The sequence below is a fragment of the Lutzomyia longipalpis genome, chromosome 2 (assembly GCF_024334085.1).
Source record: "Lutzomyia longipalpis isolate SR_M1_2022 chromosome 2, ASM2433408v1".
NCBI lineage: Eukaryota > Metazoa > Arthropoda > Insecta > Diptera > Psychodidae > Lutzomyia > Lutzomyia longipalpis.
In genome coordinates this window covers 13,407,308-13,434,731 of record NC_074708.1, presented here as the reverse complement: position 1 = coordinate 13,434,731, position 27,424 = coordinate 13,407,308, and the positions used below count along the sequence as shown (strand labels likewise).

At 35.3% G+C, this 27,424-nt stretch overlaps 1 protein-coding gene and 1 long non-coding RNA gene across 21 annotated transcripts in view; both read left to right on the top strand.

Annotated features, from left to right (window-relative positions):
- LOC129790762 (neurobeachin) overlaps positions 1-27,424 on the top strand; it is a 165,908-nt gene that overhangs the window by 110,595 nt on the left and 27,889 nt on the right. For 14 of the 20 annotated variants that reach the window (XM_055828464.1, XM_055828466.1, XM_055828454.1 and 11 more), the window contains 11 exons: positions 6,859-6,985; positions 10,111-10,211; positions 10,444-10,539; positions 15,145-15,266; positions 16,722-16,848; positions 18,329-18,448; positions 18,581-18,727; positions 19,012-19,317; positions 23,936-24,076; positions 24,236-24,375; positions 25,095-25,308. In XM_055828464.1, the coding sequence (XP_055684439.1) occupies positions 6,859-6,985; positions 10,111-10,211; positions 10,444-10,539; positions 15,145-15,266; positions 16,722-16,848; positions 18,329-18,448; positions 18,581-18,727; positions 19,012-19,317; positions 23,936-24,076; positions 24,236-24,375; positions 25,095-25,308 (1,641 nt within the window). The remainder of the gene's footprint in view (positions 1-6,858; positions 6,986-10,110; positions 10,212-10,443; positions 10,540-15,144; positions 15,267-16,721; positions 16,849-18,328; positions 18,449-18,580; positions 18,728-19,011; positions 19,318-23,935; positions 24,077-24,235; positions 24,376-25,094; positions 25,309-27,424) is intronic. The other 6 variants (XM_055828458.1, XM_055828467.1, XM_055828457.1 and 3 more) reach the window with 1 other exon arrangement.
- On the top strand, positions 287-4,610 carry LOC129790771 (uncharacterized). Its single transcript, XR_008750611.1, has 2 exons — positions 287-331; positions 383-4,610. It is a non-coding gene; the product is annotated as an uncharacterized LOC129790771 (long non-coding RNA).

The following is a 27,424-nucleotide window of genomic DNA, read 5'->3' as shown; positions in this document are numbered from 1 at the left end:
ACCATGGATTTCTGGCTTTAGAGTGTGCTCAGAAGGAAATCATGCAATTTTATTGTACGTCCGTGGGAGTTCCGGATGATCAACAGTGTGAATAAAAAGACAACGCGATGTGAGACGCTATGAGGATTTCCAAGCTACATCTGGGGACTGGGAAGTGTAGGACGTTACCGAGAGCGAATGGTGCGTGAGTGATGAGGTCAACAAAAGAGATTTCGTTCCCGTACATCTTCAGGGTGCTATGCTGACAATATCCGGACAATTGCAGCATGATCTGGTGCTTCAAGTGATGATTTACGTAACTGGGAGGCCGGCGGATCGACTGCAGAATGATGTTCGCGAAACAAAGGATGATTCGAGGAAGATTCCCTGTTGTTATTTGCAGGCGAGTGACCTTGAGACTTCTCAGGTGGATGAGCATCTTTAACTCGAGTCTAATGATAGGGAGCAGCGGAAAATCGCTGTAAGAATAACAGATATATCTTCACGAGTACCCGGATGGACGAAGTTAGGCGCATCTTCCCACGGGGAACTGAGAGATAAACGCAATGAAGGAGAGGAAAACTGAAAGAAGAAATTGTGACACTACAGAGAAGTATATTTATTTCTTTTAGGAAGACGGTAGACATTCCCGTGTGGAGGTAAACAAGAGGATGAAATCCGTAAAGTCCTGTGAGAAGTGCAGCGTTCCAGTAGGTGCGGTTATATACGTGCAGGCGCGTTGAAATTGATGAACCCCCGCAGCAAATGTACACGTGGGGCTCGGATGAAAGCTGCTGGGAAGATGTAACGCTGCGTGGGAGGTGAAAAGTGATATTTTTCACGAACTAATGCGGCATACTAAGGAAATACGGCGAATGACATTAGGAAAATCGGGAAAATCTGCCGTTGGAGTATTTAGCCGCCTCATTTTGTGGAAATAAGAGGTGGTTCCCTCTTGATGATAAAAGAAGTGAAGCACCATAAGAACAAATCCGTGGAAGGTATCTGTTTGGTGTTGTACTGGAGCATTTCAGGATGCGGTGGTTTCCCGCATGGTGGATCAGCGTAAATTAGCCTTCCGAATCAGCGTTCTGACAGTTGGAAATGCCTCTGAGGAAGGAAGGAATTGCTCTTCTTGAAAGATCAGAGAAAAGCCGCAGTTACTCAACGCGAAATCTACAGGGAGCACGAGAAAGGGAAAACATCAAGAAAATTTATCAATATTGCTTGCAATCTCTTCCACAAAAGTGTGTCGGTTGGTGTGGATTTACACGGGCCCAAGTCGCCCAATGCTAAACGGAAGAAGAATCACCACCAAATTCCAAAAATAGAGAAGTATAAGTGTGAATGTTGAGTGAATGAGGGGCCCCAGTGTGAGTGGTGTGTGATGAGAGCAGTTGATGATCCAGGCACTGCTAATGAAATTACGAAAATTGATTGCTCTCCGCTTTAGATGTTTCTTTCTAGGGACCTCTTGAGGCAGCAGTAGGAGACTGTGTCGTCTCAATAAGAAGCGCACTAAAGAGTCATCGTAGCTACAGGCAGTTTGTGATGGAGAGATAAGCAAAAGGGAATGTTCGGTGAGTTCGTTCCTTATTATTTCTCCGTAATAAAGTTACGTGCTACATAAGGTCATATTTAATGCCGGAAATAAGTTTCTATTATTGTAATAAATTACTAGTGACCTTATGGCAAGACTAACAAATCGATAAATGAAATTTAGAAACTTAAGTACTAATCATAGGCAGTGAATGAGCCGAATGAGAACGATTAAAATATAGCAGTAAGAAGATTTGTCGGATAACAAATCAGTTTTAGAATAATTAACCATAAGACAAGTAACTGATTTCGGATATCTAGGGGGCTATCTCAGCTTTCAGTGGGAAGCAAATCAGAGAATTCCTTAAAATTTCGGCTGTTGTTTTGCCTTGTGAGTTTGGATATTTTCTCTGATTTGTCCTCTGGTTGAATCGTATGGTGTTCTGCCTATGTATGACTACTAACGATGGGATTAAATTTCCGGTGTTCATCCGGAATGGAGTGATTAATCCTTATCTCAAGATATTCTGGTTCAACAATTTCCTCCAATTTCATCGTACTTGTCTCTCCTGATAGGAAGTTGTTACAGTCCCGTTACGTTTCGGAAAATATCCAAAATATGGCGTGTCAGTTGGAGATAAGGTAAAATCACGATGATGAGCTTCCAAAAGGTTTACGTGGTCACGGAAATGAACTCAGCGGAGTCTCAGGAATTGCTGTGGCATTAGAGAAGAATTATTTGCGGAAAGTTGTAGCGTCAATGGATTGATACCATTATTTCAATCTTTACAAATGGCTCTGCGTATGTGATACGCGTGGATAGTTGATAGCCAAGAATATGTAATTATTCTGCGGGATGCCGGATGAATTGTGATGTAATTCTGTGATATAGAAACTACCACAACACAATGGCTTTGGTCACGAAGAAATCAAATATCCGGAGAGTATGAAAGGAGTTCAGTTGACTCATTCGAGCATACAGTCAGTTCTATGAGTATGTCTTGAAGATTTGCGATTGTGAATTCGCAACTCTTAAGGGGGTTCAGAATCTAGAAGACTCGTGGCTGTGAATCCGCAATTCTTTAGGGGGATCAGAATGGAGTACACTAACTAGACAGTTGGTTCTCGACAACTGTGAATTGGTATGGCATGCATGAGTGAAAGGTTAGCGGTGGGTTAAGAAGTGCTTAAAGAGATGGCGACGGAATGCACCATTATACAGACATCAGGAGTAATATCAACAACAAACTTGAAACCGCCAAGTGCGTAGTGTGGCGGAAAATAAGCATAGCTGATATGGATTGAACATTGAGAAGAGGGTCATCTGGATCAGGTATCAGCGATAGGAAGATCAGCAAAGTCAATGTCGGGTACAGATAAGGAAGTTGGATTGATACTAGGCTGGGTCTGATGTTCCATGTGGCTTCTCTCCATGTATCTCATGCGGACGTCTAGTAAATCCAATAGGCTCGTTTGTTCTTGTAGTATGCTAGATCCCCATTCTGGTTGAATACTTTGATTGTCATAAAAAAATAGAAATAGATGAGTCAATGGTTAGATGATGTTGTGAGGGTGTTAGGACTTATTTATCTTGCGGTAGATATAGTTTCACTGGACAGTCGTCTTAAAGAAAGTGGACTTTCAAGATATGTGATGAGTAGAAGTATTCTTCCAGGTGTTGGTGTAGGGGTATAGAAATTCCGTGGTAGTGTGGTATGCGAAAAACTTTCTCCTTCCTCTGGACCCTAAAACTGTTGCGTTGACAGGGATGCCTCTAAATGGTCATGGAATGTTTCTAGGGCGGTACCTGCCTTGGCCGGATGGGGAGGCAAGAACAAGCACACTACGTGGATGTAAGGAAATTATAAAGGGAATTTCACAACTAATTTCAAAGGAAAAAGCTATTCTGCCAAGGCTTATAAGTTCTGACCGGATATGTTGTGGAAAGTGACTTAGAAACATCCTCATTGATGACAAGGTGTGTATAAGCCAAAAGTGAATTATGGCTTAAGGACAAGAGCAATAGTATGAGAATGTGCTCATTGTGTGTGCATGATGTCAAGTGCAAAAGGAACACACTAACCAAAGCGTATGCAATGAACTCTAAGGACAAGTTCACAGTATGACATGAGGTAGCATGTTACGTCCATAAGGGACTGAGAGTGAAGTTTCCCAAGGCGATGACAAACGGTAAGGAATAGTACTGATTGTGAGTCTAAGTCCCATCGACTCGGAGGCAAGTTACATTGGTAACATCATGTGGGAGTCAATTCAAATATGGGAAAGACCGTAGGAGTTTTAAATCCATAGGAATAGCCTGAACATGCACTACAGAACAGGGACATCAAAAGTGCATAAACATCCGATATTTTTCAACGCATAGTAGTTGACTCTTGTAGGTACTGGGCCTCATGAGTTGAGCTGGTGTGCGTGGAAGAATATCACAGGGATGTTGTGGTGGAAACGAGCCACTGATGGCATGGGTGACATGCCAAGTGAAGCATCCAATCCGAAGTGATCATTTACACATAGTGGTTCACCAATGAAGGTTTTGGGCCTCATAGGTTAAAGCTGCTGTGTGTAAGGTATCATAGGGATGCGAGGGTAGAACCGAGTCTACCACTGACAGATGTGTTCTGTCTTTCAGTTCTGGAAGTAGAACTGAGCGCTCATAAAATTGCGGAATTTTAATGGTATTCGCGCCTAGTTCTGATTGAGTTCAACGGACCTTGGGACTCGCGGTGTTATGGGTTAAAGGAAACGGGCTAGTTGAGCTAAGCTCCTAACTCGGGTTCCTACTATTCACTGTGAGTTGCCAAGGGACGGCAACAAGATCAGAATGGCCGAATGTAGGAGCGCATTGACCAATTCGAGAAGAGAGCCCTCTCGACGGTCAAATGTAACCCTCTCCTCTCCCTAAATTCCTCTCTCTCCAATAACGGTGCTGAGGACTGCAGCTCAACTGAGAAAGATCAGTTGGGCTGATGCTGTGAGAGCGAACACACGTCACCGCAGACTGTGTTCCTCCACAGCATGAAAAAGGGCGACAGTCCCAGCCCGTAAGTGCGCGATATTGAATTAGAACGCCTACAAATGTATCTTATATTGAAAAATAGGTAGAAATCAAAGATAAAAACGGAAATATGTAAAATACTTTGTTTAAAAAAAAAAGCTCCTAATGCTAAGCTTCAAAAGCTTTTCTATTATGTAATATTATGAAAACTTCTAAAATATTCTATTCTATGAAAACCAGTCACAATTTAATTTATTCTTTTCCACTATTTTCATTTACATATAAATTATTAATAAAGATTTTTTATTTATAAACTTCAATTATGGCTCCGTCGATATATATTTAGACACATAATAGCAAACTATTTCCTTGTAGGTACAATTAATTAGAATGCAAATTTAATGCGACGAGGCAGTGACAATCCTTTCTGCACATTCTCAAGGAGAATATGTCTCAATTGGTGCTGACGGGAAATCAATAATATTTCCATTAATGAAATTGATTGAATTTGAAATTTATAATAATATGTAACCCGAAGGGAGTAAAATTGCATTAAATATGACAATGTGGGGAAAGAATATCACAAAGAGGAAGCCTTTTCGTGCCTTCGTCTGAAAATGTGATTAATATCAATTTTGTTTAAAGGGAAAGCAACTTGTCTCAAACTAAGGGTAGTATTTTTCACCAATCTTCCGCATATACAAGACTTGAGGGGAGAGTGTAATGTCATTTAATGCACTTGATGAGATTCCTCCTCAATTTCCTTAAGCAATCAACAACAGCCAGATGCTACCAAGTCGCGGCTTCATTCATCTCGTATGCCACTCCCGCACGTAACCCGCACATAAAATGCCGCTGATGAGGGTTGATGTGGAGAACGGGGGGTGTACCAGCTTAAGGTGTACACTATTTTGCATCAACATCCCGCCGGATATGATGCGGAATGCAATTCTCTCCCGGTACGAGGTGGAAGAAATGAGACTCTCAAGATTAAATGGCCCGAGGGGGAGAAATGGGGGGGGGGGTTGAAACCTGCAATATCCATTGCATATAGAATTTATAGCAAGGAGTACACCCCTAATGACTTTTAGCCACCCGTGGAATGTGCTAATTATAAATGCAGTTAATCTCTAATTACTCACAGAGATGGGGTGTAGTTTAAAAGTATTTCCTACACGGGGGGAATGGTCATTAATTAAAGAAAAATTATATGTATATAAAATTCAACATTAATTTTCCAGAGTGCTTTTTTTTATGTTTGGTGTATGTGTATGTGCTCCATATACATATGCTTAATATTACATATCTCGCTTCCAGCTCATGTTTAAAAAAAATTCCATGTTGAGTGTGAGGAAAAAATGTTCTCACAGGCATGAGAAATTTAATAATGTTCGTAAACAGCCAGAGGGTGAAATCCGTGAAAATTTTCTTTTAATGTGTTAAATTGAATTTCACCTCCCGCACCCGTGATCTTTTAATCATTTTAATAAAGGGTGTAGGACATGTTGTAGGGTGTGCTCTAAGTACTTGGCGCTTTAATTTATTTTTTTGCTGAATTTTGAAGTATTAAAGGCGATGCGATGGTGAGAGTTGATTCTCTACAATAAGAATTAAATATTTTCCAGAACATTAAATACCTGAGGAAGATGTACAGTTCTCTCGATTTGTCATAAGAGTCTGATTGAAAATTTATCAAAATTTTCGAGATTTTATGTTTTTGCCATAGGGGTAACTGGGGCAAAATGTTAAATCGCAAGGTTCGGAAAATGGACTGAAAATGCATTTTCCCATTGAGATTGAAAGAAATCGTGTGAGACAAAGTTGTAGCCCGGAAAATTTCCTATAAGACAGTCGTCATTATAAAATTAAAATATTTTCTCGGTACACCAAGGAAAATATATTTCTCAATTAAAATTAACAAATTGCCCCATGTTCCCCTATATGTATTTACATTATATAGATGGTCCTTTAAAATAAAGTCTTATATAAGACAGTAATGTAGGTAGATAAAATAAAAGAGAATCCGAGAAAATTGACCTAAAATTCTCCTTTATTCGCTTATTGAGTTTCCATTTTATTACATCTTCAAGATGAATATGCAGAGGAATATTGAAGATTCTCAATGCCGCGAGAGTATTATATGTTTCCTAATTTGCATAATAAAGAGAATAATTTGCGCACATGTCAAATTTATAATTTAAATTAAATTGCTGCAAGGGTGGTGCATTATTTATGCAAATATATACCTCAAATATTTCGTCTTTCACCGTCTTTGCAGTTACTAATTGGAAACTTCTTCTATAATTCTCTCTCTGTTTCTCTTCCAGGCTGAAATATGGAGTGTATTTATTGCAATCCTGCGAAAAAGTGTTCGCAATCTGCAGGCCTGCACAGATGTTGGATTAATAGAACACGTTCTGGTGCGATTGCAACGTGCTGAAACTGTTGTTGCAGGTAAAAATGCTGATATATCGCTGTGTACATAGCATGGCTTTTCTGCTCAACTTTACCCCTTTCACACACCTGTTTTCCTTGATGTCCCACTGCAAATTTTTACCACCTCTCTGCTCCAGAAACTTTTCCGTGTATGCTCCTCTCGCCCCTCCCCCCATTCTCTACTCACGGGCGTGAGAAAGGGGTGCACCTATATAAACAATTGAGTTGGTGAAAAATGCAAAATCTCCTACGGGGCGTGCATAAATTTAATTCCCTCGGTGTTTATGAATATAAACTACACGGTTGGGCTTTTTGCTTAAAAGTCTGCAAAATGGGATTTACCCAAAAGCTTTCCCCATTGGAAAATTTAGTTTGTTGAAAGTTTTGTCAATGTTTACCTTTTTTTTAACAATTGTGAAGAATTTTCTAAATAATTTCAGTGTTTAAATATTAGGAAAAAACAACACAGAATTTAAACAAGTTTTTTGCAATTTTGCAGATTTGGAAGAATATTAAAATATTTTATTTTGATTAACTTTGTTATTTTTACATCATACTCATTTTTTTGAAACTTTAATTGAGAAAACAAGGAAGAGTTATTAAAATTTTCAGCTTGTAAACAAAAATAAAATATATTTTCATTATTAAAATTGCTACATATAGAGACACTTGAAAGGGGTTTTTTTTTATCGATAATGAAGCTATTTATACACCCAAAACATTGTTTTTGTTTATCTTGTCGTTTTAATGAAAAAATACCACAAAATAAAATTTCTCATTGTCCATTTTGTATTAAGAGAATATTGATTTTCATGTTAATATAGACTGTTTATTTAATAAGCTTTCTTGGGTGTAAACAACTTGTTTTTCTTTATAAATCTTTCAAGCACAACATGGGTATATTTGAATCTCAGTTTTATACATCATGGAAATTACTAGAGCACAGTGATAGCAAAAAAAATGAAGATTAAGTTCAATGATATGAAATAAATCATAAAATCTTTAAAAAATATATATTTTTATATAAAGAAAATATAATGAAAATGTTGTAAGAACTTTCTCCCTTTACTTTGTATGAAAAATCCAATACATTGTAAAAGAATTTTCATTCTTGAAACACCCGTTTTTCGCATGATATTCAGTGATGTTTGAAATGCAATTTCCCAAAGTGAATTCCTTCATATTGGAACATAAGAAAATACTTTTCTCAAATAAAAGTCATTTGTGTTTTCCCATCTATTTTTCCTCTTTGTAGATCAATCAGTTTCACACCCCTTTTCTAGCGTGGGAAAAAGGGGTTTTGTGCGCCACAGCATTTGCCCCCGCGGGGGATGAGAAAAATGAGCCACCACTCAGAGGGGTGGCTATAAATTTTATTTGGCATCCAATACAAGAAGCTTCGTCTAGTTTAAGAAATATCTATGCGAAGGAAGAATTTTTACAGATGGTGTGGGAAGATTTTGCGATAATATTTTCCAATATAGCGGTGTCTCCTGAAAGTGGTGCTCGCTCATGGCATCATGAGAAGGAGTGTAAAATGTATTTTGGCAATATGAGGCGAAAGTTTTCTCAACATATGCTCGGCAATATATGTAATATTTTTTTTTTACTCAACGACTTTTATAAATTGCCGATCAAATTGTGTGATATTGAGGATGCCATCGAATGGCGTTGTTATTTTATTATACACACCATTTCTACTTCCGCTGCATTTCGCACGATGATATCGGCGATTTTTTGCGCTTCTGTAAATCAATCAAATTTTGGGTTGTATCGATTTATTTTTGAGTGTTATGCTCCAAACATTTTTCCCCTCCCTCCCTTTATCGGGTGCTTTTCACCCTTGTGGAGCTTTAAAGGGAGCTTTAAGTTCGGCAGAAGTACGTGTGCGAAAAGCGATGTGATGGGTGGTAGAGACACGAAAATAGGCACGAAATATTGAGAATATATTAATTAGATTTATTTCCCTGCTCTCGCGGTTCTTTGAGGAGGGGGGGGAAGAGAAGAAAAAGGGTGGTGTGAGATGGATGGCAATAATAGAATAAACCAAAATATATACGAAACTTTAAATGTCGCGTTAGGGGGTGATTCAGCTGAGGGGATGTAGCAAAATCATTTCATTTTATTCCTCGACAATTTCAACTTTTATACGCCACAAATGGGGGTGGGGTTAGGAGGGTGCCAAAACTCACTCACAGTAAGAAAGGGAGAGCGACGAACGTATAAAATTGTCTATATATGGAAAGACACAATATCGTCCCTTTATGACGTACTTTTGAGACGCAAAGGGGGAATAATTTTTGGTAAAATTCACCAAAGTGTTTTGTTTCTGTTAATTTAACTGAAAAGGCACAATCTTCATTACACGCACTTTTTACCAAGAGTTGAAGTCATAAAACCGCGCGCTGAGGGAGTTTTTTTTTAAACGAAGGACTGGGGTGAATGTGCAAAGATGAAAAGTACAGGGTGGAAAATTTATGGTCCATTGGAGGGAGAGAGAAAGTGAAGAAGTTATGGTGCGCTTTTGATGCTTCACATGCTGCCTTTCAGATTTTTTTTAATTTATAAATTTAATATTTTCATTTTGAAATGTTTAATGAACTCAATTTAGAGAATTTTCAGTGAATCCATTCGATTTTCAATTAATAAATCAGTTTAGTAAGTTTAGTAGTTAATACAATTGACTAAACTATATTCATTTACCTACTCATTCGTTATATTTAAATCTCAGCCTTAGAGACGCTTCAAGAATTTTTGGTATTCTGAGAATTTTTTTTTAAAGTATTCTGAGGGTAACATACACAAATTTTCCCTTCAAATTTTCATTTATATTTATAAGAATGTTGAAGTATGATGAAGAAAATCTTTATGGGCCAATTCTACGTTAAAATTTAATAAAATCTTCATCCCCGGGGTGACAAAATAAGAAATTTTCCTCGGATATTGTAGTATAAAAATTAAAAAGGAGATGCGAAGGAGCAAAAAGTGGCAAAAAATCACATCGCCTCTCTCGTGCTCAAACTAATTAATAATTTGTGAGGAACCTTTTTTGCTTGTGTGCTTTACTCTCCCAAAAAACTCACAGGACAAAGGTGAAATATGTGTGTAAATTATTAATAATAATTCTTTTCCCTTCTGCACAGACTTACTTATTGAGATGTTGGGCGTATTGGCGAGCTACAGTATCACTGTTAAGGAATTGAAACTCCTGTTTGGCGCCATGAAAGCTGTGAATGGAAAATGGGTGAGGCTGATTTTAATTAAATGCAAAATTGTTTATTCTCATCTTGACTTGTTTGCCTTTTCCGACCTACTTTTCATGTATAGTGTATACATAGTTTTTTTCTCCTATTTACGTTGCACTCAAAATAAATTTAATTTTAACACAATGAGACGATTTTTCTCTCAAACATTGCTGTGAAAACAATTTTTACAACAATTTTTTTTTGTTGAATTCTTCCTTATGAATGCGACAGCCACGGCATTCAGCCAAGTTGTTGAATGTTCTGCGACAAATGCCACATCGCAATGGACCGGATGTTTTCTTCAGTTTTCCAGGACGCAAAGGATCGGTGAGTTAATAATTTACCTCACAGCATGGCACTTTTCTCCATCTCCCCGAATTTTCCTTTTTCTTCTACGTTTTGAATTAAAATGGAATATACAGGGCAAATTGCGCGCGTAGATATTTCTGCAATGAAGCAAAAAAAAAATGTTGCTAAATGGCAAAAGTAGAAAACTCGATTTGTTCCATTGAGAGTTTGGTACAAAAAAAGCTCTAAAGTGGCACGCAGAAATATATATCAGGGAGGGGTGCGAATGAAAAGAAATTGGCGTGAGTGCAACAATAAAAATACGAATATTTTAGGATTCAGCACCAAAGGCACTAATTAAGGTTCCTTAATTGTATAAAAAAATAAGAATACACACAAGGAAGTCCAGAAGAAACACATAGAAAGAGAGCAAAGTTGTCTTTTCTGATTACGATTCTAATGGCTTCTGAAATGAGGGTTTCAGCCGAGAGATGTTTTTTTTGCGCCTGTTTCTTTGGGTTTGTTAGTCGGTGGGGTGAGAAAGAATTTTTCGCGCTTTTCCATCCAAAAGAGAAAGTCAATCATAACGCGTCCAGTTATTAGAGTTGGTATACCACAACGCGGATGGGTCAGTCTATTCGTTGTAATTTAATTTGTGAGTAGTATTAGTAGGCAAAGTCGATTTTTTGTAAAATTTAGCAATTTGTCAGATTAAAATGCTTATATCTTAAGTTCTATTAGACCTACAGAAATTTCTTGACTAGTTATGGAAAGCTATTGAAATAAGCTATAATCTGATGTATATTGCGATACATTTCAAGGTCACCTCCAGAACACAAAATGGCGGATTTTTGTTCTACCAAAACAGTTTTTTGCACTTTTTGTCCACAAGGAATGGTTCTATAGGTTTCTGATGTTTCGGAAAGTTATAGAGTTTTGCAAAACCTTTAATTTGATACCAAATTGAGCAAAATCGGACAGACCGTTCAAGAGATATGGCTCTTAGAACTTTTCAAATTCAAGAATTTTTCAAATCGCTATATCTTCTAAACGGAGACATAGATTTTCTTCATTTTCGGACTGATGATAGGTATTGAGTCAGGCTACAATATATCAAAATTTAAAGGAAATCTATAACAGATGTTCGGAGATATTGCCCCTTAAAGTTAGGCAATTTTTGTTTTTGATTTTAGCGCCTCTTGCGGATGTTTTTGGAACTTGGAATGTTCTAAATAATTGTAGGGCTTCTTGAAACCTTTCATTTGATACCAAGATGGTCCAAATAGGTCAAGCCGTTCTTGAGATATATCGAAAAAACACTTTTTGCATTAGGCCGCCATATTTGATAAACCGCTTGACCGATTTTCAAGTATAAATTATTGATGAAAACGTCTCACTGAGCTCTACAACATACTAAAATTTCAGATTTCTAGCTATAAGGGAAGTGGTAAACGGTAGTTCAAAATGGCGGACGGCAGCCATCTTGGATTTTGAAAATGCAAAAAAATGAAATTTTACACCCACATTTCTATAGAAAACTTCAAACCGGAAGTCTCTATCTGTTATTGTTCTCGAGTTATAAGGTAAAGTTTGGCGCAGAGGCCGGCCGGCCGGCCGGCCGGATCAAAAATTTTCCACCACCATTTTCGTAATGTGGGATGTCTAAAACGTGCTCATACCAAGTTTGAGCCCGATCTGAGATGGTCGGTTTTTCCGACGATTACAATACTTGGTATGCCACGATTGTGGTATACCAACTAAGTTTGTCTTCTGTATCCAAGTTGAATTGGGGAAATTTTGAGGAAGTCTAATTACCTGAAAATACCCACAAAATATGGGACACGAAGTGTATTATATAGCAGTCAAGGAGAGAAGGGGAATTTACTTCCTGAAGAGGGGGGCCTTTGTTGTTCGATCCCCAAACTTGCCATCAAATTTGGGATAATTAATAATAAAAATTATATTTTAAAACTTTATGAAAAATGGATGGGGGTGTAAAACAGCTCGCATTTTTCGTGAATTATGTCTCTCAGGGCGCTTTAGAGAGCTTTAAAAAGGTGGTTAGGTTGATATATTGCGCTTCGGATCTTGGGACATATTTAATTTATGAGCTATACACGTCAACTGAGAGAATTATTACTTACTCCTTGGTGCATTCTATTTACTTTACTCCGCTCGTATATTTTTTTCTTCAATTTCAAACATCAAACTTTCAACAGATCGAATTATTGCAACACAAGAAACTTATATTAATCAATCAAAAAAATGTTTGACAGTTAATTTACCGAGCTTTTACTCGTATCTCCTGGAAAACACCTTTCCTCATCGAATTTCCACCACGTCACCCACACTATCCACTCTCCGTGAGAATTTTCAGAAAGATGGATATTAGCTGTTGAGTAAAAGGTGTGACAGACTTAATTAAAAACAAGATAAAGTGCACGGTGGGAGTGAAAATAAACTCTTTTTTCGCACAACGTATAAAACTTTTAATTATTCAGTCGTTAGATTTTGTATTTCGTAGTGTAATGCAAAGGTATAATGCGAAAGCTACCTTAAGGGATGGATAAAGGGATGCAAATAAATGGATGCAAACACCATTTTGAGATTAAATTGCTGTGTAATGTAAATTTTTTAATGGATTCTGTGAGTTTGTAATTTAAATCATAAACTTACAGTGTACTTATTTCCTTTCTGCGATTGCACTTTGGAGTAACTTTTATTATGTTATTAAGTAGAGGAGAAAAATATAATTTTGCGAGATGAATATATGACACATTTTGCAATTTAACAAAGTTATGTTAATGCCAATGATTTTATAAAATTTCTCATAACAAAAGCACATATAAATCACAAAATTTCACGAACTTTTTACAAAGTAATTTCTCTATAAATCATTTTTATATGTCATTTACAGCATTTTGATGAACGCTATAAAGATCCCTTTAATGCAAAAAGGTAGAGAATAAAGTATTTAGTCTCATTTAGTGCGGATTAAACTTCTAAAGGATCTCTTTTATATGATTTTCAAAGGATTCTCGGTGTATGAGAGTCTCCGGGAAAACTTTGACATGGAAAATTTCTCAATAAAGAAGAAAGTGGATGAGAATTAAAAGGAAAAAAATGAGAAAGGTATGGGGGGGGGGCACAGGAAAGTCAAGAGGGGAGAATAATAAACGAATAATCCAGATAAATTATGCAGCATTAACATAAAGTATGAATGAATAGTATAAGGAAAACATCTGCTACTTTGTTCTGCGCACCACTCTGCCTACAAAATTGGCAACTTGCTTGGCAAACACCGTGTAATTCCAATTAATAAAGGGTGATATAAGAAGCTCGTTAAAATCACATATATTCACATAAATATAAAATTACAAGTGAGTTTGGGTATATGCTGTGTGTACCTTTCCTCGGTGCAACCCCCATTGGCAAATAAACTGACTTCCCTTTTTGAGAACGAACAAGTTATGTGTGTGCGGCAGCAAAGTGCCGTCATATCGCAAAAGTTGCTATCTTGCTAACATAAGTTTCCATGAGTTGTTGGATATTTCATTTTGGCTTCTCACAGTCGAGAAGAATTTCTTAAATTGGATTATTTCATACAACACATCTTGAGCACGGGGGGAATTGTTGACTGCTGAAATGCGAGAGGATAATATTTTCGTCCTCACCCGTGCGCAAACTTATTTTCCGGGAAACAAACTTGAGATTTAGGTAAGGGCAATGAATTAAATTGATTAAGGGGATTTAGGTATTTCTCCCAGGTAAGATTGGAAAATAGGAATTTTCTCAATGAAATATCTTACGTTTTGTATGATTTGCAAAGATTCTAGATTCTAGATTATTGTTGGATTTGCAAAAACAAAATTAATAAAAGGATATGTTGTAAAAAGCTCGTAAAAAGTTAAGACAATTAATTATTTCTTTTAAATAAATTAAAAATCTATTGAACTTTTCTTAAATCTTGTATTCTACTCTGTTCTTAAGGATACAGAGGAATTATTTGTAAGACACTGCCCCCACACCTTCTAGTTAGAATATTAAGACATCCAAATGGGAGCAAATTGACTAATATATACAAAGAGAGAGTTTTGGTTGGGAAAATTCCCTGCGGCTGGGTTTATGGTGGTGGAGGAAAAGGATATTTTGTAGGTGTAAACTTTCTGATGAGTCAAAGTGTAATTTTCTCAGCGTGCAGAACGATTAAATAGTTGTCGGAAGGAAGTGTGGGTACGTGCTAAAACTCCTTCAAAGTGGAATATTAACTCATATAGAGACACTTATGATGCTCTAACATTGCCCATTTTATGCTATTCACGAAAAATCCATGAAAATCCTATAAAATATGTTGCAAATTATTAAATTAGTGTTACATACATACTTACATTGAATAGTTTTCCCCCATTTACACCGATAAAAGCAGTAAATTATTGATGAATTGCCTTTTATTTCTATCACACAAATAATATAATTTTTTTGGGGATGGAGAAAATTGCTTTATCAATTACAACATCATTATTATTGTGACTTATTGTGATTTTATTTCCATTTCTTTCATCACCCACGATGTTCAATATATTCAATCTCTCTCTCCCACACTTGGTGTGTATGTGCGGAAAATGATGATGAAAAATACAAAAGGCTATTGTCCTGCCACCGTTAGCTAAATGGCCGTACGAAAATGGCTTCACATTCACAACGTGGTTCCGATTGGATCCCATCAATTCTGTGAATATTGAACGAGAAAAGCCATATCTCTACTGGTAAGTATTTATTTTTCTTTTATTTATTTGACTTGTTCACTTCTCACTCTTCTCATTTCTTCAATCATTAAAAGCTCCTGTGGGGCTTTTCCCATATGTATGTATACATAATACCGCTCCCCCTATAACCTCCTGGTGAGAAAATTGCTGAAATGCCCCTCACAGTAGCGAAGAAAAGAAGAGTCAGATTGTTGTGTGAAATATGATATTGTTTATAGCATTTGGGAGCCACAGTGAGAATTGTGGTGGATGGATAAACTTGCCCTTCCTTGTTTCTGTTATTTGATTAATTGAAACAATAAATTTTCCACTCCACTCTCGGAAAATTCAATTCCCATTGTAAATTTCTCACTTGGTGTTTTTAATTTATCCCGAGGGGGTGGTCGGTGTGTATATATTTTGAGTCTTTTACGTGGGGGGAGAAGGGCAAAAGGGAGGTTGGAATTTAAATTAATAGGTGAAGGGAAAATGGAAAGCTTTTTCTTGTCTTTTTGTGTCAAATTACTGGACAACATTTCAACAAAATAAATCTAATGCAAATGCGATAGTCAAGGGAATCGTGAGCTTGTTTTTTAAAGCTTTATTTTTAAATTTTCATGAAAAATCCAAAAATACCTACAAAATTAGGAAATTCCAAGAAAAATTCCTCCTTAGTTGAAATTTCTTCATCTGTTGGATTTTTTTTTCATCTTGAATTATTAAAAGCTCCAATTCTTTCATTCCCCCGCGGTGAAAACCATTTGTCCTCCACTGCTGACAATTCCCCCGTGACATCCCAAAATTTTTCCCAACAGAGACTCATCCACTTATCACTCGGTGACTGAAATGGAGAAAGATGGTTTCGAGGGGGGGGGGGGCGGGTGGATGGGGAAGAAATAATAATGGAGAGACCCATGTGGAGTGGATGATGGAGGAGGCAATGTCAACGGGAAATTTGAACAAAAACCATGATCCTTGTCACAACCAATAATGAAAACGATTGAGTGATTTTTGTGTTGTCGTTTACCCACAAAAATTTATATATCTATATATTGTTCTACCAGGGCAGGGGGTATAAGTGGTACAGAATAGAGAGTAAAAAAAAATCCATCCCCATCAAGTGGACTATTTTAAAAACTCATCTTGTCCGTGTAAAAATATTCACTTTTTGTGTTGACATAGGGGTGGAAAATTAATCTGGTCGTTCATTTCCGTGTGTTGAAAAAAAAATTTCCCGAGATACCCCCATATCGCCGAAAGGTCAGAAGAGAATGGCGATGGGAGAGAGGATCAAGTGACATGGAAAATAGTAGATAGAGAGGTTTAGGGAGAATTTTTTTTCTCACCTGAAAGGTTCGCCCTTTCCTTTGTATTTGCATTCTCACCTATCTGCTGCGGGGGCCCATTGTTAGTCTGTGTGCCTTAATTAAGCGATATTTTAATGGGTTATCTCTCATCCCGTTCTTTTTTTTGCAGCTTCAAAACATCCAAAGGTGTTGGATACACAGCGCACTTTGTCGGCAATTGTCTGGTGTTAACATCAATGAAAGTCAAAGGGAAGGGCTTTCAGCATTGTGTCAAATATGAATTTCAACCGAGAAAGGTGAGTCCGCATCTGCAGTATTCTCTTAAAATTTCGATACACACCACATCATCCCCCGTTAGTACCCACAGAACCCCCCCATTGTGTTGTTCTGAAATACAATTCACGTGGGAAATTTTCTGGATGTAGAAGAGCTTTTTGGAATGTACCCTCCAGGATAAAATCATAAATGAACCAGGGTTTCTGTTGATGCAAAATATTCCGAGAAAACTGGCAAAACAATCTCCCGAAGTATTTCGGAATTGGCAATTTAGGGGCTTGTGCATGCTCAATACAGAAAAGTTGACAAAGGGTTTCATTTTCCTGGGAAATATTAGTTTTTTTTTTGTTAATGGGGGTGTTTTGTGAGGAGAAAAATTAATCAGGACTTTGAAATAATAGCAGGGTTTAAAAAAAACTTTTATTTTAATAAAAAAGATGCTCCCCGGGGTTTTTCATAGAGGAAAAACAAGATTTTGCGTTAATTAATATCTATTCTAATCTAATAATTTAAAAAAAAATTGTTCCATGTTTGTAGGTAATTTAGAATTCTTGTAAATGAAAGAATTTTTTAGGAAGAATTTAGGCGAACCTGGGGTAAAACGGTGAATTTTTGGGAGATAATTTTTCCTGAGTTCCGTGGAAATATTTGAGATTATCGTATAGCAAATTTTCCGGTCTACAACTTTGTCTCAGACGATTTTTCTCTATCTCCACGGGAAAATGCTTTTTCAGACCATTTTCCAAACCCTTCCACATTTGCCTGTTCCAAAAATCCTGGTGTAAAATGGTTAATTGCGTTTTTTGTTCGCTAATCTTAATTTAATGAAATTATTTTAGCAAGGCACTATAATATCTATTGAGAATGAGATATTTGTGTACCAGTTAAAACTTTTTTTAATAAAAAAAATACAAAAATATAAAAAACGTTAAATTTAAAAAATTGCATTTTTAATTTTTATAGTTTATAAAAATTGGTAATAGTGAGTGATCAAACATCCTAAATTGTATATAATGGTTATACTGATTAAGAAAAATTTTTAAAGTTATTTTAAGAAAACACCAAATTCACCATTTTACCCCTAGGGGTACTTTTTACTATCAGTGTTCTACGGGAAAACTCGGAAAATTTTTATGGAAAATTCAGATTAGATTCGTGTTTAGCAATAGTTTCTCTGTCTAAAAATGCATTTGGATCAAAAAATTACAGAGAGTTTCGCCAAAACTTTATTTGTAGTTGAGAGATCAAAATAACTTTGAGGTTTGAAAAATTTGTTTTTCAAATAAAAGCCAAAATATTGGATCAATTATTATGAAACTTTCTATGCTTAGGCAGGGGCATAAAGTGCAACTACTGAGAAGATTAGAGAGATTAGCTCCAATTGCTTCTTGAGATATTAATTATTATTATTTTTTTCCGATTCACCATTTTACCCCAGTTACCCCTAGTTCTAATTAATCTCTTAATTTTCTAAATTGCACTTCTTTTTCCTCTTAACAGTGGTATATGATTGCGATCGTGTATATTTACAATCGTTGGACAAAGAGCGAAATCAAGTGCCTGGTCAATGGACAACTAGCGTCAAGTACGGAAATGGCGTGGTTTGTCTCCACAAACGACGTGAGTATCAGCAGCAGCATGCTTTTAAACCTTTTTGACGATTAATGCAATCAGTGCAGATGCCCCCCAAAATGCTGCGACATGCTAAACATTTTACTAATTTCCCCCTTCAATCTCGTTTACCCGGGATAGCCATTCGATAAGTGCTACATTGGGGCGACGCCCGAAGTGGACGAAGAGCGGGTGTTCTGTGGTCAAATGGCAGCAATTTACTTATTCAGTGAAGCGCTCACAACACAGCAAATTTGTGCTATGCACAGACTAGGTCCAGGTTATAAGGTAAGACAAGAGTATTAATTAAATTTTCATTTTTATTTTCTTTTCAATTATTTATATATATTTTTTTAATTATCCAAATTAAATGTATAAAAAATATACAACAAAAAATTCACCTTATTTCATGCTGCACTTTTGTACAAAAAAAATGACAATTCAACTTTCTATGTGTGTGAATTCTCACGGTTTTTTTGAACAACAAAAATCACCATAAAAAACACACGCAAAATATAATTTTATGTGTTTGCAAAAAAACGCGCCAATGACCTCTCGACCTCTTATCACAGTCGCAATTTCGATTTGACAACGAATGTTACCTCAATTTACCGGACAATCACAAGCGGGTGAGTGTTTCTTCCCCAACTGCAGCAAATGTGGCCCCGGGTGGGACTGCGGGCGTGGACACGGCGGGTGAGCACGTGTTGCACTATCTCTTGAGCGGCGCCGCAGCCGCGGCCGGTGCTCAAGCTGTGAGTGCCAGTGTTCCGCCGGCGGTGCCAGCGACGGCCCCGAGCACACCAGCAGCCGCCGTGCCATCAACATCCCCCTCTTGTGTTGCAAATGTTGCTAGCGACGACTTTAATTTTGTATCCGTAAGCATGCTTTTTATTTTCTTTTTATATTTGTTCACAATTTATTTGTTTTATTTTTGTGATTTGCAACTGTAGCTTTTAAGATGTTTTCTTTGCAAAATCAGGGGTTTGATTTATACGATTGTCTACACTTTTTTCATATGATAATTTCTGCGGATTATCTACAGATATAACGATGATATTTTGCAGATAAAAGTCTATTTGAACACGTTATTTCTATGTAAATATACAGCATAATCTTGAAAAATATAAATAATGTTTTTAAAATAGCTAATTGGGCAAAAAATGTAGATTTTCTCGGGGTTTTATTCATAAACTGCCGAGTTTTTGTCGACAAATTGCTGAATAAGTGACGAATTTATCTGAAAATTCTTAATTCCGTTTCTTAAAACTTATTTAAAACAGTGAAAAACGGTTTTTATTAAAGAATCCTGCATAAAAATAACTTTTTTATAAATTCTTTTATGCAAAATAAAATATTCAAATAGCATAATCAATAAAATCGTTCAGCCAGAAAAAAGCTAAAAAGTGTAGACAATCGAAACATCCCTGGCGTGGAACACAACCCAGTTGGCACAAAAGGTCATTATAAGGTCTAATGTGCCGAAAATGATCGTTAGAATAACGTTGATTATTCGTCAAAAATAAGTCATTTTACGTGATAATGGGGAATAAAAAAGACCCACGTTGAAAGTCAGTACACCGTCAGAATAACGTTATTGGAAGAAATTTCTGACCTTTTTCTTACGTTGTACTGACCTTTAAAATTTGAGACCAAAAAGGGAAATTTTTGACATGGCATCTCAAAAAAAATTTCCCAAACATATTTCTCTCTCTAGCATACATGGTAGCATAGGATAATGGTGTCTTCTCTATTTCCCTACCGATATACCATATTTATTAATATGGTATATTTTACAAGGAATATTTATAATTTTTTTTCGAAATTTCCTATATCTCAAATTTATATGCCGAAATACTTTACCGTCGCAAATAAGTCAAAAAGAACCTAAAATGGACCTTTCATTCAAAATTAATTATTTTTTATAAAAATTTTTGAAATATTTCTGATGATAGAAAAAAGATTTTGTCTTTACTACTCATTTAAAATGTCTTAGACATCCTTCCTATTGCTTAAAATGCTGACCCGGCTTGATTCAAAAGCAATTAAATATCCTGAATTTCGCTATAAAATTTATTGATACTCCCGGACACTTAAATCTACGCCATATCTCGTAGCTTAAAAATTTTTGTCACATATATTGTATTTGACCGAAACGTTAAAATGAACAGATAAATGATATATAATGTAGAGGAAAAAGAGCTTTTTTTTTTAATAAACTATTATATTTTTGAATAGGTATCATATATATTTGTATATCAAAAAGCAAAGTGTGCATTAGTAAATTATTTTATGTAAAACGAAAACATATTAAATGCGATCAAATTAAATATTGTTTAATCTTCAAGCAAAATAAGTTTTTACCGAACCTATTTTCTCAGAAGTATTTCTTTAAAAGTATGTACCCAAAATGAAAACAGCCTAATACATTTTGTCTTATATGGATTATGACCTGCAAGCCTGCAATAAACATTTAAGAGATAAGCAGAACAACCCTTGTAAACTGCAAAGCAAGCTCAATTAAATTGCATACCTGGGAATAATTTAGGGTTTTTAAGGACCTTTATTTATTTTGAAAAGAAAAATGTAAGAATCGGCAATTAAAGTTTATGCAATACATATTATATGCCCATAATGTATTTTTTCTCTTATTCTAGAAAAAAAAGCTTAAAATAAACTGTAGGAAAATATTGCCATAAATTGATAAAAATCATTTCTATCAAATAATCTTATGTGTCTAATAAAAAAAAAATTTGTGATCTTTTTTATTGAAAAGAAAACAGATTAATTATTCTTAATTTTGTGCACGAGATAGGTTTACATTTGAATCTTAAGAAATTCTATGCGGATTTCCTTACGTTCGGATGTCCCTTTTTGAACGCTCCTTTTCCCTTAGTGAATTTCAGAGAAGGTCTTCCAAGACACCTACGCACAATTTTGGTCATCCGCATAAGCATTCTTCCCTATTGTTATATGACATGCGCGAAATACTCAAATTGCGGCAATAAATGACGAATTTCTTAATGAACAAAACCTGGCGCACCCTCATTATGATCTCCCTTAATGATTTCATTGATCATATTGCTCATTTTTATTGATTTATTCGAGAAAATCGTGAAAAACCTAAACCAAAACAAACGCCTGTCAAAGGTCAAAAGAAGAGTGCAGAAATACAAAAAAGAAATATCCCATGCAGTCTTTCTCTTTCTGTCTCTCCCTCAACACCAAAGGTTGGTGGAAGGTAAGTGTACTTACGGTATTCTGACGTTGAGATTTCGGCAGGAATTTTGGCCAAAGTTGATGGAGGGTCAGAAATTTTGTGCTTTCTTACGGTATACTGACGTTGTTAAGGAAGAAATTGAAAGTATATTTTCTTATAATAAATGAGATTTTTCTGCCCAAAAAAGCTTTTAAAACTACTTACTCACTTTCAAACAATCATTTTAATGCATTTATATGCCATTTTAATTAGTTTTTGATGATAGAAAAAATGATTGATTTTTCATCTTACTGACCTTTAATGACTTATTTCTGACGATATTCCAACGTTTACACAAAAAATTGAATTTATGCGAAAAAAATGAAGTAAATAAAGCAAAAACGTCTTTTAATAGCTTTTTGATCATCTACAAATAGATTTCTAATGTTTTAATGACTAAAACTTTGATTTCTGCAAAATGACTAAAAATGCCTCAATTTTTACTGACTTTACTTACCAAAAAATAACGTTATTTTGACGTTAGAATTTAGTAAGCTAATGACGAAATTCTAACCATTTTTGACGATAATCTAACGTTATTATAACGTTAATAAATAGTAAGTAAAGTCAAAGTTATTATGTGTTAGCTGGGAAGTTAATTTGCACATGGTATAAAATGCTGTTGAACTTTTTTAGAATTGTTTCAGCATTTGGTGCCAAGGCACTTGTTTTTTTTCACACCCACCCCCGTTTATTCCTTTCTCTGCAGCATCCCACAACCTCTTTTGAGCTGAAGGCTCTATATTTGTACTTTTTCGTGCTTCTAGGAGAAAAGCTTTCCACCCATGCCGCCCCCTTAATCCGTAAATCACAATAATGTTGTGTGCTTTTTATTCGGTTTTTCTCTGCATTTTTTTTTTCTTACGCCTTGTCTTTTTCCCAACACCAAATTGACGTGGAGCTGTGGGGAAAAGGAGCTTTCTCTCAATGTTTTTTTTTCACTTACAATCAGCTATATGGTTCTATAACCAAAATGAGAATACTGATAAATAAATAAATACAAATTCTTTCAAATTCATTGGATTGATAGCTGAATCTGATCTATTTTTTCCCTGCTTAATCTAGGAATTATTCTGTGGAATAGTGCGGGCTTTTTTTTTTGGTGTGGCAAACGTGTGTGAGGGAGAGGATGACCGTGGTGGGGAACTCATGTTAAAATTGAAAAAAAAAATGGAAATTTAACAATGAAAATCCGTGGGAATTGAGTGAAATTTTGATTTGAAAATCTGACAGCTTGTCTGGCGAATATGTGCAAATAGATGAAAATTAAATGTTTCTATGTTGAGTGATGATTTTTTAAACCACATCATAGATGAAAAAAAATATTCTTGCAACTCGCTGACAGGGCTTTACTATATTTTTTTTTGAAAAATAAAATGTATATCATAAAAATTAAATTAAAAGAAAAATACTGGGAAATTTAAATTAATCAAAAATCGAATTAAAAACTGCAAAAACGGGTTAATAAGGATTGATATTTCACTCCTTTTTCGAACATAAATTTAATTATAATAATTGATTTAATATAAAAAAAATAAAATCAATCATTTGGTTATTAAATAAATTGGATAATTAGCTCATGAAAATATTTCGCATTTTTCTAAATGAATTGCATCCCTTTTTTTTAATTTTCCTTTCATCCCTCCCATGCTGAATGATTTAATTCCTGCATTATGCATTTTTGTATGTATTATGTATATTTTCTAAACTCCTTCAAAAGAGCCTGACATGATGAACATTCCTCACATTCTCTCCAAAAGAGAGAAGCTTTTAATGAAACACAACTTGTATTTCTTGGAAAATTAATTTTCAAAGTGCCATAAATGTTGGAAATGTGACTTGCATGTGGATGTAACATGCATTTTGAAATATGCTCTTTCTCTCTCTTCAGAATGGAAATTATATATATATGATTTTCATGCTCTTGAGAGTTCTTCATTTCCCCCTTTGTTATTTGAAAATTTATTTATTTATTACGTTTACTTGCCTCTTTTGCTCCCAATTTTCCTCGTATAAGTGTGGTTTAACTTTCTCTGTCCCTTTCTCCCAGGAAAGTTTGAGAAATAAAAATAATGGAAAACGGTGTATATTTTGCCCAAAATGCTGGCTAGTGCTCTCCTTCTCTTCTAAAAGTTCTAACGCTGAACTCTCTCTCTCTCAGGGTGGAATGAGTTTCTGTCTCCTGAATTGCAAATGAAGTTGAGAATGCTGGAAAATTAATTAATGTCAATTTGCAGGTTCTGTACGATGGAAAGTTGTCCAATGCCATCGTGTTCATGTACAATCCAGTAGCTACGGATGGTCAACTCTGCCTGCAATCGGCACCCAAAGGGAATGTCTCGTTCTTTGTACATACACCGCATGCTCTTATGTTGCAGGTAATTAATTTCACCATAAGGATCAATAAAATGATAAATACTCAAAAGCCAGTCAAGCAGTTTATTCAAATGAATTTCCTCCTTTGACTTAAAGCAAATAAAACAACACAAAAGGGATCAATGGATACTCAATATTTAATACTTCTTTATATTCGACAGGACGTGAAAGCTGTCGTTACGCATTCCATTCACTGTACATTGAATTCAATCGGAGGAATTCAAGTACTTTTCCCCCTCTTCTCCCAATTAGACATGCCATACGATGGTACGAGTGATGTTAAAAGAGATCCAGCATTATGGTGAGTATATTACTGTGTATATGGAGGATTTTTAATTAAACCCCCAACTCCCCTTTTAGTTGGAAAAATTATTTTTCATGGAAAATCTCAAGTTGATTAAAAAAATGAATTTTAAATGGAAATGTGAAGGAATTTTTGTACATTACGCGATGGTTATATTTTGTGCACTCGCGCAATTTTTATAGAGTCCTCCTATTATAATGAACTTCATCATTATACCACCGAGGGTCATTGATTTAAATGTATATTTAATGTTCGATGAATTTCCTCATTCAAAAAATGTAGGATTCATTTTTTTCTTCAAATATAATTTATTCATCTCAACAAATCTGAATTTCATTAAAAGGAAAGATGAGATGAGTCTCCCTGCGAGAGCTTTATATTATATCAATGTTTTGTATAGGAAATTTAATGCTCTATAACTATACTTACAACACTCTTATGTCTTTAAGAAAAAAGGAAAATGCATGAATATTTCATTTTTCTTAAAGTTTTACATGCGCAGAAATATCCCATTCTTTCCATTCTTTTTACTGAAAAATTTAACACATTTCCATTTTCTTCTGTTTAAATAAAATATAATCGTAAAAAGAAATGAATTTTGAACTTTAAAAAACTTCTCTTTTAAAGAATTCCATAAAAAGTGAACATGCTCAACATTTTCCTTCACTGGAAAGAAAATTAAAAATCGTGTAAATTGCTTTTTCATTCTTTTTTAGTTCAAAACTGTTGGGTTTCATCTGTGAACTCGTGGAGAGTTCTCAAACTGTCCAGCAGCACATGATACAAAATCGTGGTTTTCTCGTGATATCTTTTATGTTACAACGATCCTCCCGGGAACATTTAACGTTAGAAGTTCTTGGATCGTTTCTCAATCTCACGAAATATCTCGTGACATGTCTTTCGGCCAATAGTGATCTTCTTCTAAAGCAGGTAAATAATCTTCTCTCTGTTAAAATTTTCTCTTAATACTCTTTGGGGATTTTTTTTACAAGTGTCATAAAGACTTAAATCAACCAAAATGTTACAACCACATGATTTTTTTTATTCAAATCAATTGAAATATTTAACTGATTAATATGTATAAGCCGGCTAAAGGCATTTTCTATGGGGTCATGAGGTTTTTTTCGTTCCGATTTATTTTCTATTATTTATTTTATTTTTCCGTATTCCCCTTTTCAATGAAATAACATTTTTTTTTAACTCATACAGACAGTAAGGTGCACGTTTAATATTTTTCTCTATTCATGTTTCCAGTCGTTTTTTGTTATGGCCGATGAAAAAATATATAAAATATTTAAAAATTTTGTCAGCATGTTTCCCGTATATATATTTTTTTCTTTGATTTATATGCCAAATGAGTTTACTAAAATAACTGCATGGGGAGCTTCCCTCGAAATGATGGGGATGCTACATATTTTCAATGGCATAGTGAATGGCGTGCAATATCAATTTTTGGAGTTATTTATCCTACAGAGAATGACATTTTTCCGATATTTAATTTTTATTCCTTGCGCGCAGTGCTTTCAATTCTGATAATAATTTTTTTTTCGTGTCAATGTTATGCAGTTCTCTTTGGAAAATGTATTGTATTATATGTGTAGCAATTTATCGCAGAATTTTGTACTAATAAAATACAAAAAAAAAGAGTCGAGTTTTATGTGGAAAAATTTTCAATTGAAAATTGGGAATGGTTTTAATGAAATGAAATGTACTGCCTGGTATTGAATTATCGTTTTTTTTTTATAATATTCATTGGCATTGCTTTTTTGTAATTAGTTGGTATACCACAATCGTGGCATACCAAGTATTGTAATCATCGGAAAAACCGACCATCTCAGATCGGGCTCAAACTTGGTATGAGCACGTTTTAGACATCCCACATTACGAAAATGGTGGTGGAAAAATTTTGATCCGGCCGGCCGGCCTGCCGGCCGGCCGGCCGGCCTCTGCGCCAAACTTTACCTTATAACTCGAGAACAGTAACAGATAGAGACTTCCGGTTTGAAGTTTTCTATAGAAATGTGGGTGTAAAATTTCATTTTTTCGCATTTTCAAAATTCAAAATGGCCGCCGTCCGCCATTTTGAAATACCGTCAACCACTTCCTTTACAGCTAGAGGTCTGAAATTTTAGTATGTTGTAGTGCTCAGTGAGATGTTTTCATCAACAAATCATACTTCAAAATCGGTCAAGCGGTTTAGCAAATATGGCGGCCTAAAGCAAAAAGTGTTTTTTCAATATAACTCGAGAACGACTTAACCGATTTTGACCATCTTGGTATCAAATGAAAGGTATTGAGAAGCCCTACAACAGTCTAGAACATTCCAAGTTTCAAAAACATCCGCAAGAGGCGCTAAAATCGAAAACAAAAATTGCCTAACTTTAAGGGGCAATATCTCCGAACATCTGTTATAGATTTCCTTTAAATTTTGATATGTTGTAGCCTGACTCAATATCTTTCATCAGTCCGAAAATGAAGAAAATCTATGTCTCCGTTTAGAAGATATAGCCATTTGAAAAATTCTTGAATTTGAAAAGTTCTAAGAGCCATATCTCTTGAACGGTCTGTCCGATTTTGCTCAATTTGGTATCAAATTAAAGGTTTTGCAAAACTCTATAACTTTCCGAAACATCAGAAACCTCTAGAACCATTCCTTGTGGACAAAAAGTGCAAAAAACTGTTTTGGTAGAACAAAAATCCGCCATTTTGTGTTCTGGAGGTGACCTTGAAATGTAACGCAATATACATCAGATAATAGCTTATTTCAATAGCTTTCCATAACTAGTCAAGAAATTTCTGTAGGTCTAATAGAACTTAAGATATATGCATTTTAATCTGTCAAATTGCTTAATTTTACAAAAAATCGACTTTGCCTACTAATACTACTCACAAATTAAATTACAACGCATAGACTGACCCATCCGCGTTGTGGTATACCAACTCTAATAACTGGACGCGTTATGATTGACTTTTCATTTGAATTTCTGTATCTCTGGAGGGATTAAAATGAAATATATACGCGAACTAATTGCTAATTGAGAAGCTC